We start from the raw sequence: 12696 nt of genomic DNA on the forward strand, positions 1-12696 counted from the left end.
AATCAGGAATCCTATACTCCCTCCTTTTCTTTCTTTCTTTTTTTTTTTTATCACAGCTTCAATAAAGGAATTTCATTGAACAAAACAAAAAATAAATCCAGATTTGAAGAACTTCAGTGAATGTTTAAAGAGCTCTAATGCTACCATACCTAGCACACCAATCAGGCTTTGTAGGTTCCAGCTTTGAAAAAAAATAGGAACTTGCCACTCTTGCTTATCTCCCAGCCTTCGGCCTGCTTCCATCTGACAAGTCATATACATTCATCAACTTATGCCTTCCCAGACATCTTTACCCACTAGAGCGTTTTCTCCGAGTCTGAGGAAAGGGTTTCTTTCCCATATGAATGATGTCAGAAATACTGCTTGCCCTCTGGTGAGACTCTGCACCCACCAAAGGCACGGTTTCATCTTTAAAGGCTCTTAATTATAAAATGATCATATCATACATATTGTAAGAGATAAGTTTACTTCCAGCAGGGAGAAGTGCTGTCAGAAAAGGGGTTGGGGGTGGAGTGGACAGTGTCAACATCTTTACAGAGAAAGTGTCTGCCTGAAGGTCTGTCTTCTCTTGAGGAAAAAACGACTGTTTTAAATAAAGGGAACATGGAAAGCATCTTGTGTATTTCTAGTACAATATTTATCACACTATATTACAATTATCTTTTTATGTGTGTATGCGTCCTCCTTGAAAGCAGGAATTCAGTCCATTTGTTAAATGTTTGTGTCCCCAGAACTTAACACAATATCTGAGACACATTCAATGTGTGTCTGTTGAATGAAAGGTGAACAATGATAAAAAAGAAACAATGATAAAAGTCTGACTGAATCAAAGAGGGTAGGGGAAAAGAAAATGACATGGCAAAAAAACGTTCCTGTAGACATCTCAAGTTAAATAATGACGTGCTTGTATTACTTAACTATTTCAAATTAAAAGGAGATTTAAGGTCGGAAAAATGTAATATCTAATTTTTCTTCTATGATAAAGGTTTAGGGCCAATTTGAACTCCACAGTATTTCTTTCCACTTTTTCTATTAATTCCATTCACTTGTCTAAAAGAAGTGACAGACGGGCCTCAATCACATTTGCTCTTTTATCCTTAACCTGACTTTTGGATTCTGACTTCAGCATAGCAGAGTAAACCAACAAGTTCTCGAAGCTTTGGTTAAAGGCACTGCCCTTGAAGTAACGTACACACAGCGGTATTTTTTGTCGGAACAGCGGTGCCTCTTTTACTACGGTGGTACTAAGCCACTGACGGCTTAGGAAAGCAAAACAGGCAGAGCAACTTGGCCTAATTTGACAAGTTTTCAATCAGAAAACAATGGGCTTCTGGGAAAAAACTTCCCTTGGAAGAGAGTCCCACAGTTTCTAAATTTGAAAATCACTTGTCTTATTCTATATTTTGCCCCTTCTGTTTTCAGTCACTAGGACAAAACGTCTTCACATCAACAGTGAAAAGTACAGGTCTCCCTGCAACAACGGGAGACCTCGTCAGGTGGAGCTGATGAGCGCTGGAGCTGCGGGCCTCGGCGCCAGGCTGCCTGGATTCACGCCTGTCACCTGTTTCAACTACCAAGAACACAAGTCAAATAAAAGTATGGAAATACATCTTGGAAGGCTCCCTAGGATCCAGACGTAATTACAAAATTGTGTAGCTCCCTGGGAATGGAAGAGGCTTATACAACACAGCACATTTGACTTTTGCACACACTTTTGGGATCGCATAATATAGGGCACTTCCTAGTCTTCTCATCATTAGAACTGGAACTACAAAAACAGAGGGGTCACTGCTGTGAAATTCAGTGTTCCGCGTGACTTGGGCAATTTTCAGCCAGGCGGTTTTCCGTTCCACAAGGTCTTAAAACTCTACCTAAGGTTCCGTGCACTGCTGCTGCTGCAACAATGTTTCCGCAGCCAGTTTGTTTTCACTGTCATTCTCATGCCCCCCACGAGGGCTCTGCCCCGGTCCATCTTTTGCTCACGCCCTAGTCCCTGAGACGTCAGCGCTCTTACAACCCCAACAGACAAAATACTGGCTGTCCTGGACGGTTTTGAGACCCCCGAGTCCTCCTCCTCCCACCCTCAGACACAAGAGCGCGCAGGCGCCCGCGCCGCCCGCCGAGGTCACCTCCAAGCGCCGCGCACACACCCCGGAGCGGCGCTGGCGGGGCTGCGAGGCTCTGCTCGTCCACGAGGTGACATAGGCTCCCTACTGCATGGGGGCAGGTCAAGGTCTCCAGAGTCGGGCGGCCCCGGACGGCAGGGTCTGCACTGCCCCGGCGTCTCCTAAGGGGGAGGGCGAGGGAGGGCTCCTCCAGCTCCCGACGGAGCAGGAAGTTTCCATCGGCAACTCCGCAGTCGCTTCATTCCTCCCCAGCAAGCACCGGGTTCTTCTTCCCTATTCCTGCGCGGGGCGCGGGGAACGGCTGGCTCCGTGCCGGGTCCCCCCACCCCCCCGCAGGAGGGCAGGCCGCACTCTGCAGACCGCTAGCGACCAGTGTCAGTCACCGTCGCCGAGGACCGGCCGCGGCGCCGCGCGTCCCCCTGCGGTCCCTTCGGCTTTCCCGGGCCGCGTTGCCGCCGCCCCCTTTTCAGCAGGACACACAGCAGCCCGGGCCCCGGAACCAGCACTTACCCACGTCTTGCTCGAAGGGGTTGGCGGTGAACAGAGGCATCTCGTCGACGCCCGAGCCGTAGTCGCTGAGGTCTGGCTGAGGCGGGACAGCTGCTCCCGGCTTGGTGACCCCGCGGCCGCGGCTTCCTAGACCGTTCGGCTCCGCCCGCGTCCTCGCACTTCCGCCACCGCAGGCGCCCGACTCCCGCCTGACGGGCCGGCTCCGGGTCCGCGCGCCGCCTCCCGCTTCGCCGTCCAGGCGCGAGGTCCCACCAGGTGCGGTTATCCTCTCCGCACCCCTATCGCCGCCGTCCGCCGGGAGAAGGCGGCTGCCCGTGTCCCAGGATCTCCTATAGGTCAGGCGTCTGCCGCGGCCACCTTGCCATCGCTAGGACCCCGGCAAGCCACGGAGCGGAAGGGGACCTTCGGGGCGGAAGTTGTCGCGCCCAGTACTGGGCGACGCCAGAAACTCTTTCACAGTGAGGGCGGTGGCGCCGAACGGACCCCGGTCTCCCGAGGTTGTCGGCGTGCGACCGCTAATCGAGTCGGCCACGTTCTTGCTCATTTAGTTGGTTCCTAAGCTGCAGGCCGGTCCCTGAAGGCGGCCGTGCCTTCGCGACTCCGTTCGCGTCACAGTTCTGTTGCCCTGGAAACGGATGGCGCCTTGGCCCAGAGGTGGCGTTGAGAGCGGGCCGAGCTGGCTCTTGTGTCGGGCGCGTATGGTTGGCCCTCTCCCTGGTGCCTAAACCCCTGGAGATCGGTGGTCAAAGTAACCTGGGCTCTGTGGGCGCTCCTAGCTTTCTGCTTTCCATCGTGTTCTCGCGCGGAGAACGCGGCCGGCCTCGGGGAGCCCCACAAGCAGCGAGGCCCCCGTCCTGCCTCCCCGTTATCCAGGGGGGGATGCGGTCCAAGACCTGGGTGGATACCTGGCACCGTGGACGGCGCCTATGTTTTTAACTATACATCCCTATAGATAAAATTTAATGTATACGTTGGGCATAGTAAGATGCACAGTCATAATACAGGAGAACAACTATAACAATGTACTACAGTCAAGTTGAGTGAGTGCCTTCGGAGCCGTTAAGTTAAATAGCTGTGACTGAGCACAAGCGCTGTGATAACCCGGGAGGCCGCCACGTGCCTGATGGGGAGAGGGGGCTGCGCACAGGGCGGCTTGAGACGTCCTCCCCGTGCTCAGAATGGCTGACGTCATAAGACGGACGCCGAAGTGTTTAGTTCTGGGATCTTCCATGTAATATTTTTGGCCCATGGTCGACCAGGGATAATTGCAATGACGGAAAGCGAAACTGCAGAAACGGGCGGGCTGCTGTGTGTGGGAGTCCCACCTCCAGGTATCTGGCTACAGAAGTGCAAGGGCCCTGCACGCCCCCTCCCCATCCCTCTGAACCCGGCTTTATTCTTCCATAGCAGTTACCACTTCCAAATATGTCATTGACTCACTATGTTTTCTCTCCCCTTTGGACTGTAAACTCCATGGTCAGTTTTGTTCATTGCCGTAGCCCGGACATCTAGGACATCCAAAACACTATCCGACGAGTCATAGGCGCTTGATAAATACTTTTCAAAGGCAGCCATGACTGTCTAACCTAAGAGTGTGTGTCTGAAAATGAAACTTGAGCCATTGACCTGTGGACCCTACGAGAGCTGCTAATTTGAACACGATTTTTAGATGTTGGGGATTCCTTCCAACATTTTAGCAATAGGTCAAGCAAGACCATTTTACAACCTTTGTTACAAAGACTTGATACATAGAAGAGAGGAGAGTCCTTACACATGGAATAGTTCAGGAAAGTGGTTGCATTTTATATGATAAAAATAGGTGCACAAATAAGAAAGAAACTTTTGCAGGTGAAAGGAGCTGGTTTGCAAAAAAACACACTAAACTTAGGATGTTCAAAATATGTTTGGAGGGGGTGGTCGGTTGCGGCTTCGATCCCCACATGGGCCACTGTGAGCTGCGCCCTCCACAACTGGGTTGAAACAACTCCTTGACTTGGAGCTGAAGAGTCCTGGAAGGACATATATATATTTGGAGACATTCTGGATGGATTTGTCTAGGATTATGGGTTAGTGTTGGAATGGAAAACAAAGCAAGATAGAGATAAGAGAAAATAGATTGGGAAGAGCCCTAAGAGCAAGCTAGTTTTTTAAAAAAATTACCATATAAGGCACTAGATAATCATTTAAAGATTTAGAGCAGCAGAATAGGTTTCTAAAAAGAGTTTCCAGATATTAATCTGATTCAGGCAGAACAGTTTAGGAGGCTATTGCACTTGATAAAGCCGTAAGAGGAAATATCGTAGGGGAGCCCATGTTGAGATCAGAGCAAAAGGCTGAGGATTAGCCTTTGGAAAGTAAAGAGACTCCTTTAACTCCTTTCATCTTTTTAAAAAAAAATTTATTCATTGTTTTATTTAATTTTTAAATTATTATAAATTATTACAATATTAGTTTGAGGTGTGTAATATAATGATTAGACATTTATGTAACTTATGAAGTGATCAACCCAACAAATCTAGTACCCATCTGACTCCTTTCATCTTTAATGGCAAGCATACTCAAGAATCCATCAGTATTTCCCTTTCTGTGTGTGTACTCAGTCACTCGGTGAGGTCCTCCCATTAAAATTTTTAGTAGTCACTAAGAGCCGGACCGTGTGTTAGAAACAATATAAACAATTGCTCATCGCTTCACCTAATGAAGTTGTTGAAGAATTAAAAGATATGTCAGTGACAACCCACAAATTCTAGTGTGCAACGAAATGCAACTGTTTAATTTTTCTGTCATACAATCTCTTTTGAGCCCCTGTCTCCCTGAAAACAAAGTAATCTTCTCAAATTTAGTTAAATTTAGTCTCTTTAGGGTTTTCTTGGTTATTTTGGGTTTACACTCAACAAATCCTTACCTTAGATTACTTTCCCCAAACATATACCAGGATCCATCCCCAGGTATGTGCTTCTAATTCTGCCAGTACCTATTTGGAGAAAAACCCTTTTTATTCCAAAATAGGGGCAGTGCTTCCCCAGTCAGGCCATGATGAAACTTGACCCTAGATATTGGTCTTCAAACACTGCAGGTGGTTTTGGCAAATCTTGAGAAGAGAAAGTTGCATTTTGGGAGGCATCTTCCGCAGGTGAGACTTCTGCATGATATTCAGGCAAAGGGAGGCCACAGTCCTCTAGCAAGGACAAGGGCACCGCTTCTGTTGGTCCAGAGGATTGAAGCGAATCCTCAAAGTTCTCAAGAGGATCCACCCGGATATTCCCATCCTAGGTCTCAGGGTCCCATTCTTTCCTTTACAGGCCCCTGAGTTTAGTGTAGGAGACATGCTGTGTGTTATGTCTTCCTTATTCAACCCTCCTTTAAATTCTGCTACTCTCAGAATCAGGTCCTGAGTCTGATATATTTTTTTTTTAAACCACAATCTGTCTCTCTGGATACAGTCAATAAAGTTTGTTCTCTCTCATTTTCCACTGTCATTTAAGTTTGGATAATTTCTCTCTTTAGGATGAGTGGTATGTTATTGTTCATGAATTTCAAAAGCATTTGGTTTGAGTGGTTTTTTTCCCAAATAAATTCTTTATTTTGAGATAATTTTAGATTTATAAAAAAGTTATACAGATAGTACAGAGAGTTCTAAATTACCCCTCACCTTGGTTCTCCCAGCTTACATTTCCACAGTACATTTGTCAAAACTAAGATACATACATCAGTTCATTGTTATTAACTAAAGTCAAGACTTTATTTAGATTTTACCAGTGTTTACATTAATGTCCTCTTTTTTTCCCAGGAACCAATCCAGGTGTATCAGGGGTCCTCAAGACCACTCCCAAATTCAATGATTCACTAGGACTCATTGAACTCAGCATCCAGTCTCCTCATACTATGATTTATTACAATGAAAGGCAACAAAACAAACTCAGCCAAGGGAAATGGCATGTAGGGGAAGTGCGGGCACAAGCTTCCAAGAGTCCTTTCTCAGTGGAGTCATACAGGACATGTTTGATTCCTCCAGAAATGAGTTGTGACAACACATGTGAAACGTCTACTAGGCTCTGGTAAAACCCTAGTGAGTTAGGCTCTGGTAGAATTGTTTCTCTCGAGGTCAGGCCCCATTTAAAAACAGAATGGTCTGGGCTCATTTCAGAATGGCCACTTTTCCCTTCCTCCTGCCAGAAACACAAGGGGATTTTCTCTGATCTTCACTGTGGGAACTTGGTAGGGCTCCTGGGGGTAAAACTCACAAAAATGTGGGGTTTCCCTATTACTGGGTCCCCCTGAATTTTTAACCCTTAGACTTGTCCACTGAGCTTCAGCAATTTGTGAATTACAGTTTAAGTTTTCTTACCCCGGAGCTGGTTCCTATGAGGGTTTCTGCTTCAGTAAATTGTGATTCTCTATGTCTGCTTGTCTATCTTTCCAGTTTTCTGGCAGCTGTTTGCCCTGTGACCTCAGTTCTCTGAGACCTTAGTTCTCTAAGAAAAGTTGTTAATTTTATTTCTTGTTGTGTGGGCAGGAGTGATGATATCTAAGCTCCTTAGATCCTGGACCAGAAACGAGAAGTTGGCTCTCTTTTCCTCTTTTCTATCATAGGTACCACATGTTTTAGACCAACATACTAGAAACCTTGGAAAAAGCTTTAACTCTACTCCTATTTTTTTCAACTTTTCTAAACCTAATTTTTTCATGTCTTTCTTCAAACTCTCTTTTTGTTGTTCTCCCTTCCTCCCTTCCCCTTGGCATCACCTCCATTATCCCAGATTATTGTTTCTTCCATGCCTTCCAATTCTTCTTGAAAAGAGGCACTCGGTGTAGGGGGTGAGAAGGAGCTTGGGTCTACTTCATGCTCTGTGAACTGAGTCATGAGTCCACAAGGCTGCATCTCTCCCAGAGAGAGCCTTTCACTTCTGAAAACATCATATACGCTAGACTAGCCCTACACTCAAAACTAACCTAATGATCCTGAAACACCACCTTTATGATTTTGTTGCCTTACTCAAGAACCTGGATTTTGCCTGCCACAGAAAGTTCAGTCTGGGATGTCATTGTCTCTGGTAAACAACTCATTCTCCCTACCCAGTAACCTTATTTTTCTTGGCTTAAGGCATCAGTTTTTGACTTCAGATGAAATTTCAAATTACAGCCCTGCCACTGACTATGTGACTTTAGGAAAATACTTAAGTTCTAGGAACCTCAGTTTTCTGATCTGGAAGTACATACTTAGTAAGTTTGCTATGAAGATTAAATGGGATCATGAGAGCTTTTCATATAGTAAGTGCTCAGTAGCGCTTATTCTAGCACTTACTAAAGAACTTCTTGCAATGATGGTTGTGTTTTATGTTTGCACTGTTCAATACAATAGCAACTAGCCACCTGAAATGTGGCCAGAGCACCTGAAGAACTGAATTTTAAATTTCATTTCTTCTTAATTAATTTAAACTTAAATAACCACATGTGACTAGCGGCTAGCATATTAGAGCAGCACTGGACAACGTTGTGAAAATCAGTTGAAGGAGAAAATGAAGTATTTTTTGTCTGTATTGTGCTTTACATTTCACTTTTCAAACATGCATGCGTTCTTCCACCTACCTTCGTCTTTTACCTCTTTTATTTTTCACATCTGGAAATTTAAGATCTAGTTCAACACCCATCTTCAGAAGCATTCCTCAGTTGGTCCCAATCCACATGTCTTCCAATTCTCTGAAACTTTTCTGAACAGGTGGTCAACATTGCATGACTTCGCACTTATTATTGCTCTAACCTAACTTTTGTGATTGTTGTAACTCCCCACAAGTACAAATAAGGATCTGTGTGGTTTTTAAATTCTGTGCGCCTCCCAGATATTTAGTCCATTAATTAGAATATTGTAAACATTACATTATGGACTGAATATTTGTGTCCCCCCCAAATTCATATGTTGAAATATAACTCCCAATGTGATAATATTTGGAGGTGGGGCCATTGGGAGGTAATTAGGTCATGAGAATGGAGCTCTCATTGATGAGATTAGTGCCTTTATAAGAAGAGGTGAGAGAGCTAGCTCAATTTTCTTTCTGCCATTTGAAGATACAACGAGAAGTTGGCAGTCTCCCACCCAGAAGAGGATCTCACCAGAACCCAACCATGCTGGCACCTTGATCTCAGACTTCCAGCCTCCAGAACTGGGAGAAATAAATTCTGTTGTTTATAAGCCACCCAGTCTGTGGTACTTTGTTATAGCAGTGTGGACTAAGTCACACCGAAAAACTCTGTGTTTGATTGATTGCTTGTCCTTTATCTCTCTGATTCATTCCTCTTGCCTTCCAATCCCCACCCACCACCATTCTCCAGATGTTGACTGAAAAGAACAAAGTGACCAAATAAGCCAATAAAATACTTGTTAACTTTTTTCTTTTCTGCCTTTGGGTTACTTTATCTTCCCCACTCCTGCACAATGAATGAAAGCATTTTTCAGATACATTACACTTTTCACATTTCATTTAGTAAACATTGGGTGCCTACTGTTTGCAAAATAGTAGTGGTGGGGGCAAAGGTTGATGATGGGGGTCATGAAAATGATATAATAGCTGCCTTCAAATGAGTTATATTCAGATTGGGAGAGTGATTTAGGAAAATTATTGATTAATAGAAAATTAGAAAGAAAATACCAAGTGCTGGCTGAATATAAAGCAAGGTATTTGGCTATGTACCCATTTACAATACATTAGTTGCACAGTTGAGAATAGTTAGCCTGACAGATTTGGTGTTGGGAATGCTTCTGATTGTAACTGAGAAATATTATCTCGAACTACACTCTTACAAATTGAATAGATTGACTCCTTAGCAAAATGAAAAGAGAAACTACATATGGACAGTCTAGAAAAAAATCATTTTGGAAATTAGCTTACGAAGAACATGGAAAGTAAAGGATAAACACAAGTGATAATAACATTAAAAGGTCATGTTAGAAGGAATGGAAAAGAAAAAAGAGGTACAAATTCAGGAAATTGTGTTTATGCACATGTGTATGTGTTTTAAAGAAAAATACTTCTAAGATTATCTTAAAAGCCCACGGCTACAAAGGTCTAGCTTCACAAGACTCCTAGAAGAATTGGTTGATTCTATTCAGTAACTATGTTTACTGCCAATACAATTAAAAAGTGGTGTAATGTAATTACACTAAAAATTAGCTTAATTTTTACTTGATAGTTTATTTAAAACGAATTATTCTCCTTTCCCTTTATCATCATCATTACCATGTTCTTCACAGTAGGTGGCGACGTTGCTTTGTTCCTGGAATCACCTGGACTGGCCTTCACTGAAACCTAGAGGCAAACTGAAACAAATTTCAGGGACCTAATTTGGCCAGAATTAAATACACTGCCCTTTCTATCTACCTTAAAAAGTAAGATAGGGGTTGGCCAGTTAGCTCAGTTGCTTAGAACATGGGGTTAATAACACCAAGGTTGCCGGTTCCATCCTCGCATGGTCCACTGTGAGCTGCGCCCACCTTAAAAAAAAAAAAAAGTAGGATAATACATCACTATAATATACAAAATTTTTATATATTTTACATTAAGTGTTTAATAAAAAGTATTTGTTGACTCATTCATTTTGCCAATGAATATCAGTAAACAAGATTGTGCTATTTTTAAAATTAACGTTCACTTAATCTTCATCATGAGAATTTAATAAATTGTCTCTTTTTTAGTTTTAATGTAAACATAGTATTTGTTTACACTTAATTTCATGTGTGCTGGTCATCAACAATGTTTATGATGCCTCCGATGGCCAGAGCTCCATGAATCTCTGCAAAGGCACAGTCAGAGGAGCAGTTACCTGGGCAGGGCACTAAAGACACATAAAATCTCAACATGCATTTGGGATTTAAAACATCGCTTTAGGGCAATGCACAGCCAGATTTACACATGCTATGGAGTAGTCATTTTCAGTTATCCTAAAATATATACCTCTTTTAGGTTTAAAGGGTGCAGTCTAATTTTAGTATTCAGAATTCATTCAATATGTTTTCTCAGCTACATCCTCCTGAGAGTGTGTGTGTGTGTGTGTGTGTGTGTGTGTGTGCGTGTGTTTTAAAAAAACATCATGTGTTATTACATCATGTGTGTGTGCGTGTGTGTGTTTTAAAAAACCATCATGTGTTATTACAGCAGGAGTGGCCTGCCTCAGGTGGTGGGCATGCCGGGCCCAGGCTCTGTGTGGGCTGTGAGGCGATGATTACCCGGAGGCCTGAAGGACAGGCATGGTGCGGAGGCCAGCTGCAAGGGCTCCTCAGGTATACTTCCGGGAACAGGTAAAGGAGTCATGGCAAGCTACTGCCATGCCGCCAATAAGATTAGGAAATTCTTGGAAATCCAGCTGCCCGTCACAGTTGATGTCCAGTTTCTTCATCATGCAGTAAGGACACCGGAGTCCTTCTGGTTCTTTGTGAAGGCAGCCAGTTCTGTATTCATGAAGCTTAGAACTCAGTCTTGTAGACATTGCCCTTGTTACAGTCCTTTCCAGCATATTCTGGAAAACAGCCATCAGAGACTCGATGCACTGTTGAGTCTCTGTAGGGCCGGACACTTTTGCCACGTGGCAGTGAAGTGAAGTCGGGAGGCTGTGAGCCGGGAGCAGCGAGGCGAACAGATCCTATCTTTTAAAATCTATTTTTTTTCTAAAATACAGAATTATTTTTTAAAATAACTGTCTTTATCTCCTGTCCAGTTTGGGTTGCCTTTGTTGATCCTTTCCATAATCACTGCTGTCTTACTCGAAGTGAAACATTCCAAGTAGGGATGTTTTGTGGCTTGCCCATGAAAACCACCACAAAGGCCTTTGCCCACACTTCCCCCTGGCTTGTTCTGCCTCCTGACTGAGCCTGGTGCTTCCTGAGGTCCTACATGGTGAGCCCCTACTCCTGGGAACTGGAAGTAACCAACTGTCTTTTTAATGGCAGTTGTCTCCTGAACTGAATAAAAACAAAATCCCAGGTACATTTTAAAAACAAGAGAGGCAGAATGCAGTGTTTATGAAGAAGTGCAGTCTGGGGAACTCAAAATGCAGTCTGGGGAACTCTGTGCCTGAGACCCTTCAGGGAGTCTGAGAGATGGAAATCACGCACAAGTAAAAGGTCCTCTGAGGGTGCAATAGCCCAGTGGATTGTAATGTAACAGTATGAACAGACCATTAATACAGTGTGAGTCTGTTCATTGTACCTAATCACTGAGAAATGACCACTTGTCACATATTGGTATTGTATCACAGAAGAATATCTACAGTTATCTGTAAAGTTTTTTAAGTAGATCTTTTTCCAACTGCATTTCTACATGAGGCCAGGTTTTCTTCTTATACTTGAACCAAAACAACATATTGAATGCAGAATCAGTTATCAAAAGGCAGCTGTCTTCTATTAAGCTAGATAGTAAAGAGATTGAAAAAAGTGAAAAAGAGTGATATTCTTTGCACTAAATTGGTTTAATTTGGAAAATACAAGTACATTTTATTTTTCATAAAATTGTGGTTTATGATAACGCATGCTTATAATTAAGTGAATCAATCAATAAATCTTTTCAATGGTTCTCAGTTTTAATTTCAAATATGGTAAATATCAGTAGATATAACCTACTCCTAAGAACGAAAACAGGTCACGAGAGCAAAATTTTGAGGACCACTGGTGTAAAAGAATAGCAACAGATAAAACTGGGAAGGCAATAATGAAGAGCCACGCTGTGAAACAACTTGAGTTGCAGGCTAAAATCAGGGTTTTTATCGTAGAGGTAATGGAGTTGTGAGCAGAGAAATAATACGATGAAAGGAAATTTTTAGGAAGAGAACCCTGCTATATGTGCTTATGTGTGTAGGACAGTTTGAAAAAGGTGTATGTGTCTGTTTAGTGTGTTTTGGTGGAGGGAGAGGCGACAACTGAGGCAGAGAAACCAGGCATGAAACTGAGGGAAAATCCTAGACAGAGTAATCAAGGTCTTAATGAGGAGAGTGGTAAGGGAGTGAAAATAATAGCTAGTGTTTGCTAAAGTTTATTGAGTGCTTACTATATGCCAGGCACTGTGCAAAACAC

General features: G+C 43.5%; 1 protein-coding gene across 1 annotated transcript in view; it reads right to left on the reverse strand.

The window, feature by feature from the left end:
- The window catches only part of STAM2 (signal transducing adaptor molecule 2), a 43204-nt gene extending 40234 nt beyond the window's left edge, over window positions 1–2970 (reverse strand). Inside the window, exon 1 of the mRNA XM_081052655.1 lies at window positions 2637–2970. Coding sequence (XP_080908781.1) covers window positions 2637–2676 — 40 coding nt within the window. The 5' untranslated portion in view covers window positions 2677–2970. The remainder of the gene's footprint in view (window positions 1–2636) is intronic.
- Window positions 2971–12696: the final 9726 nt, after the last annotated feature.

Source organism: Rhinolophus hipposideros (assembly GCF_964194185.1).
Source record: "Rhinolophus hipposideros genome assembly, chromosome: 6".
NCBI classification, from domain to species: Eukaryota; Metazoa; Chordata; class Mammalia; order Chiroptera; family Rhinolophidae; genus Rhinolophus; species Rhinolophus hipposideros.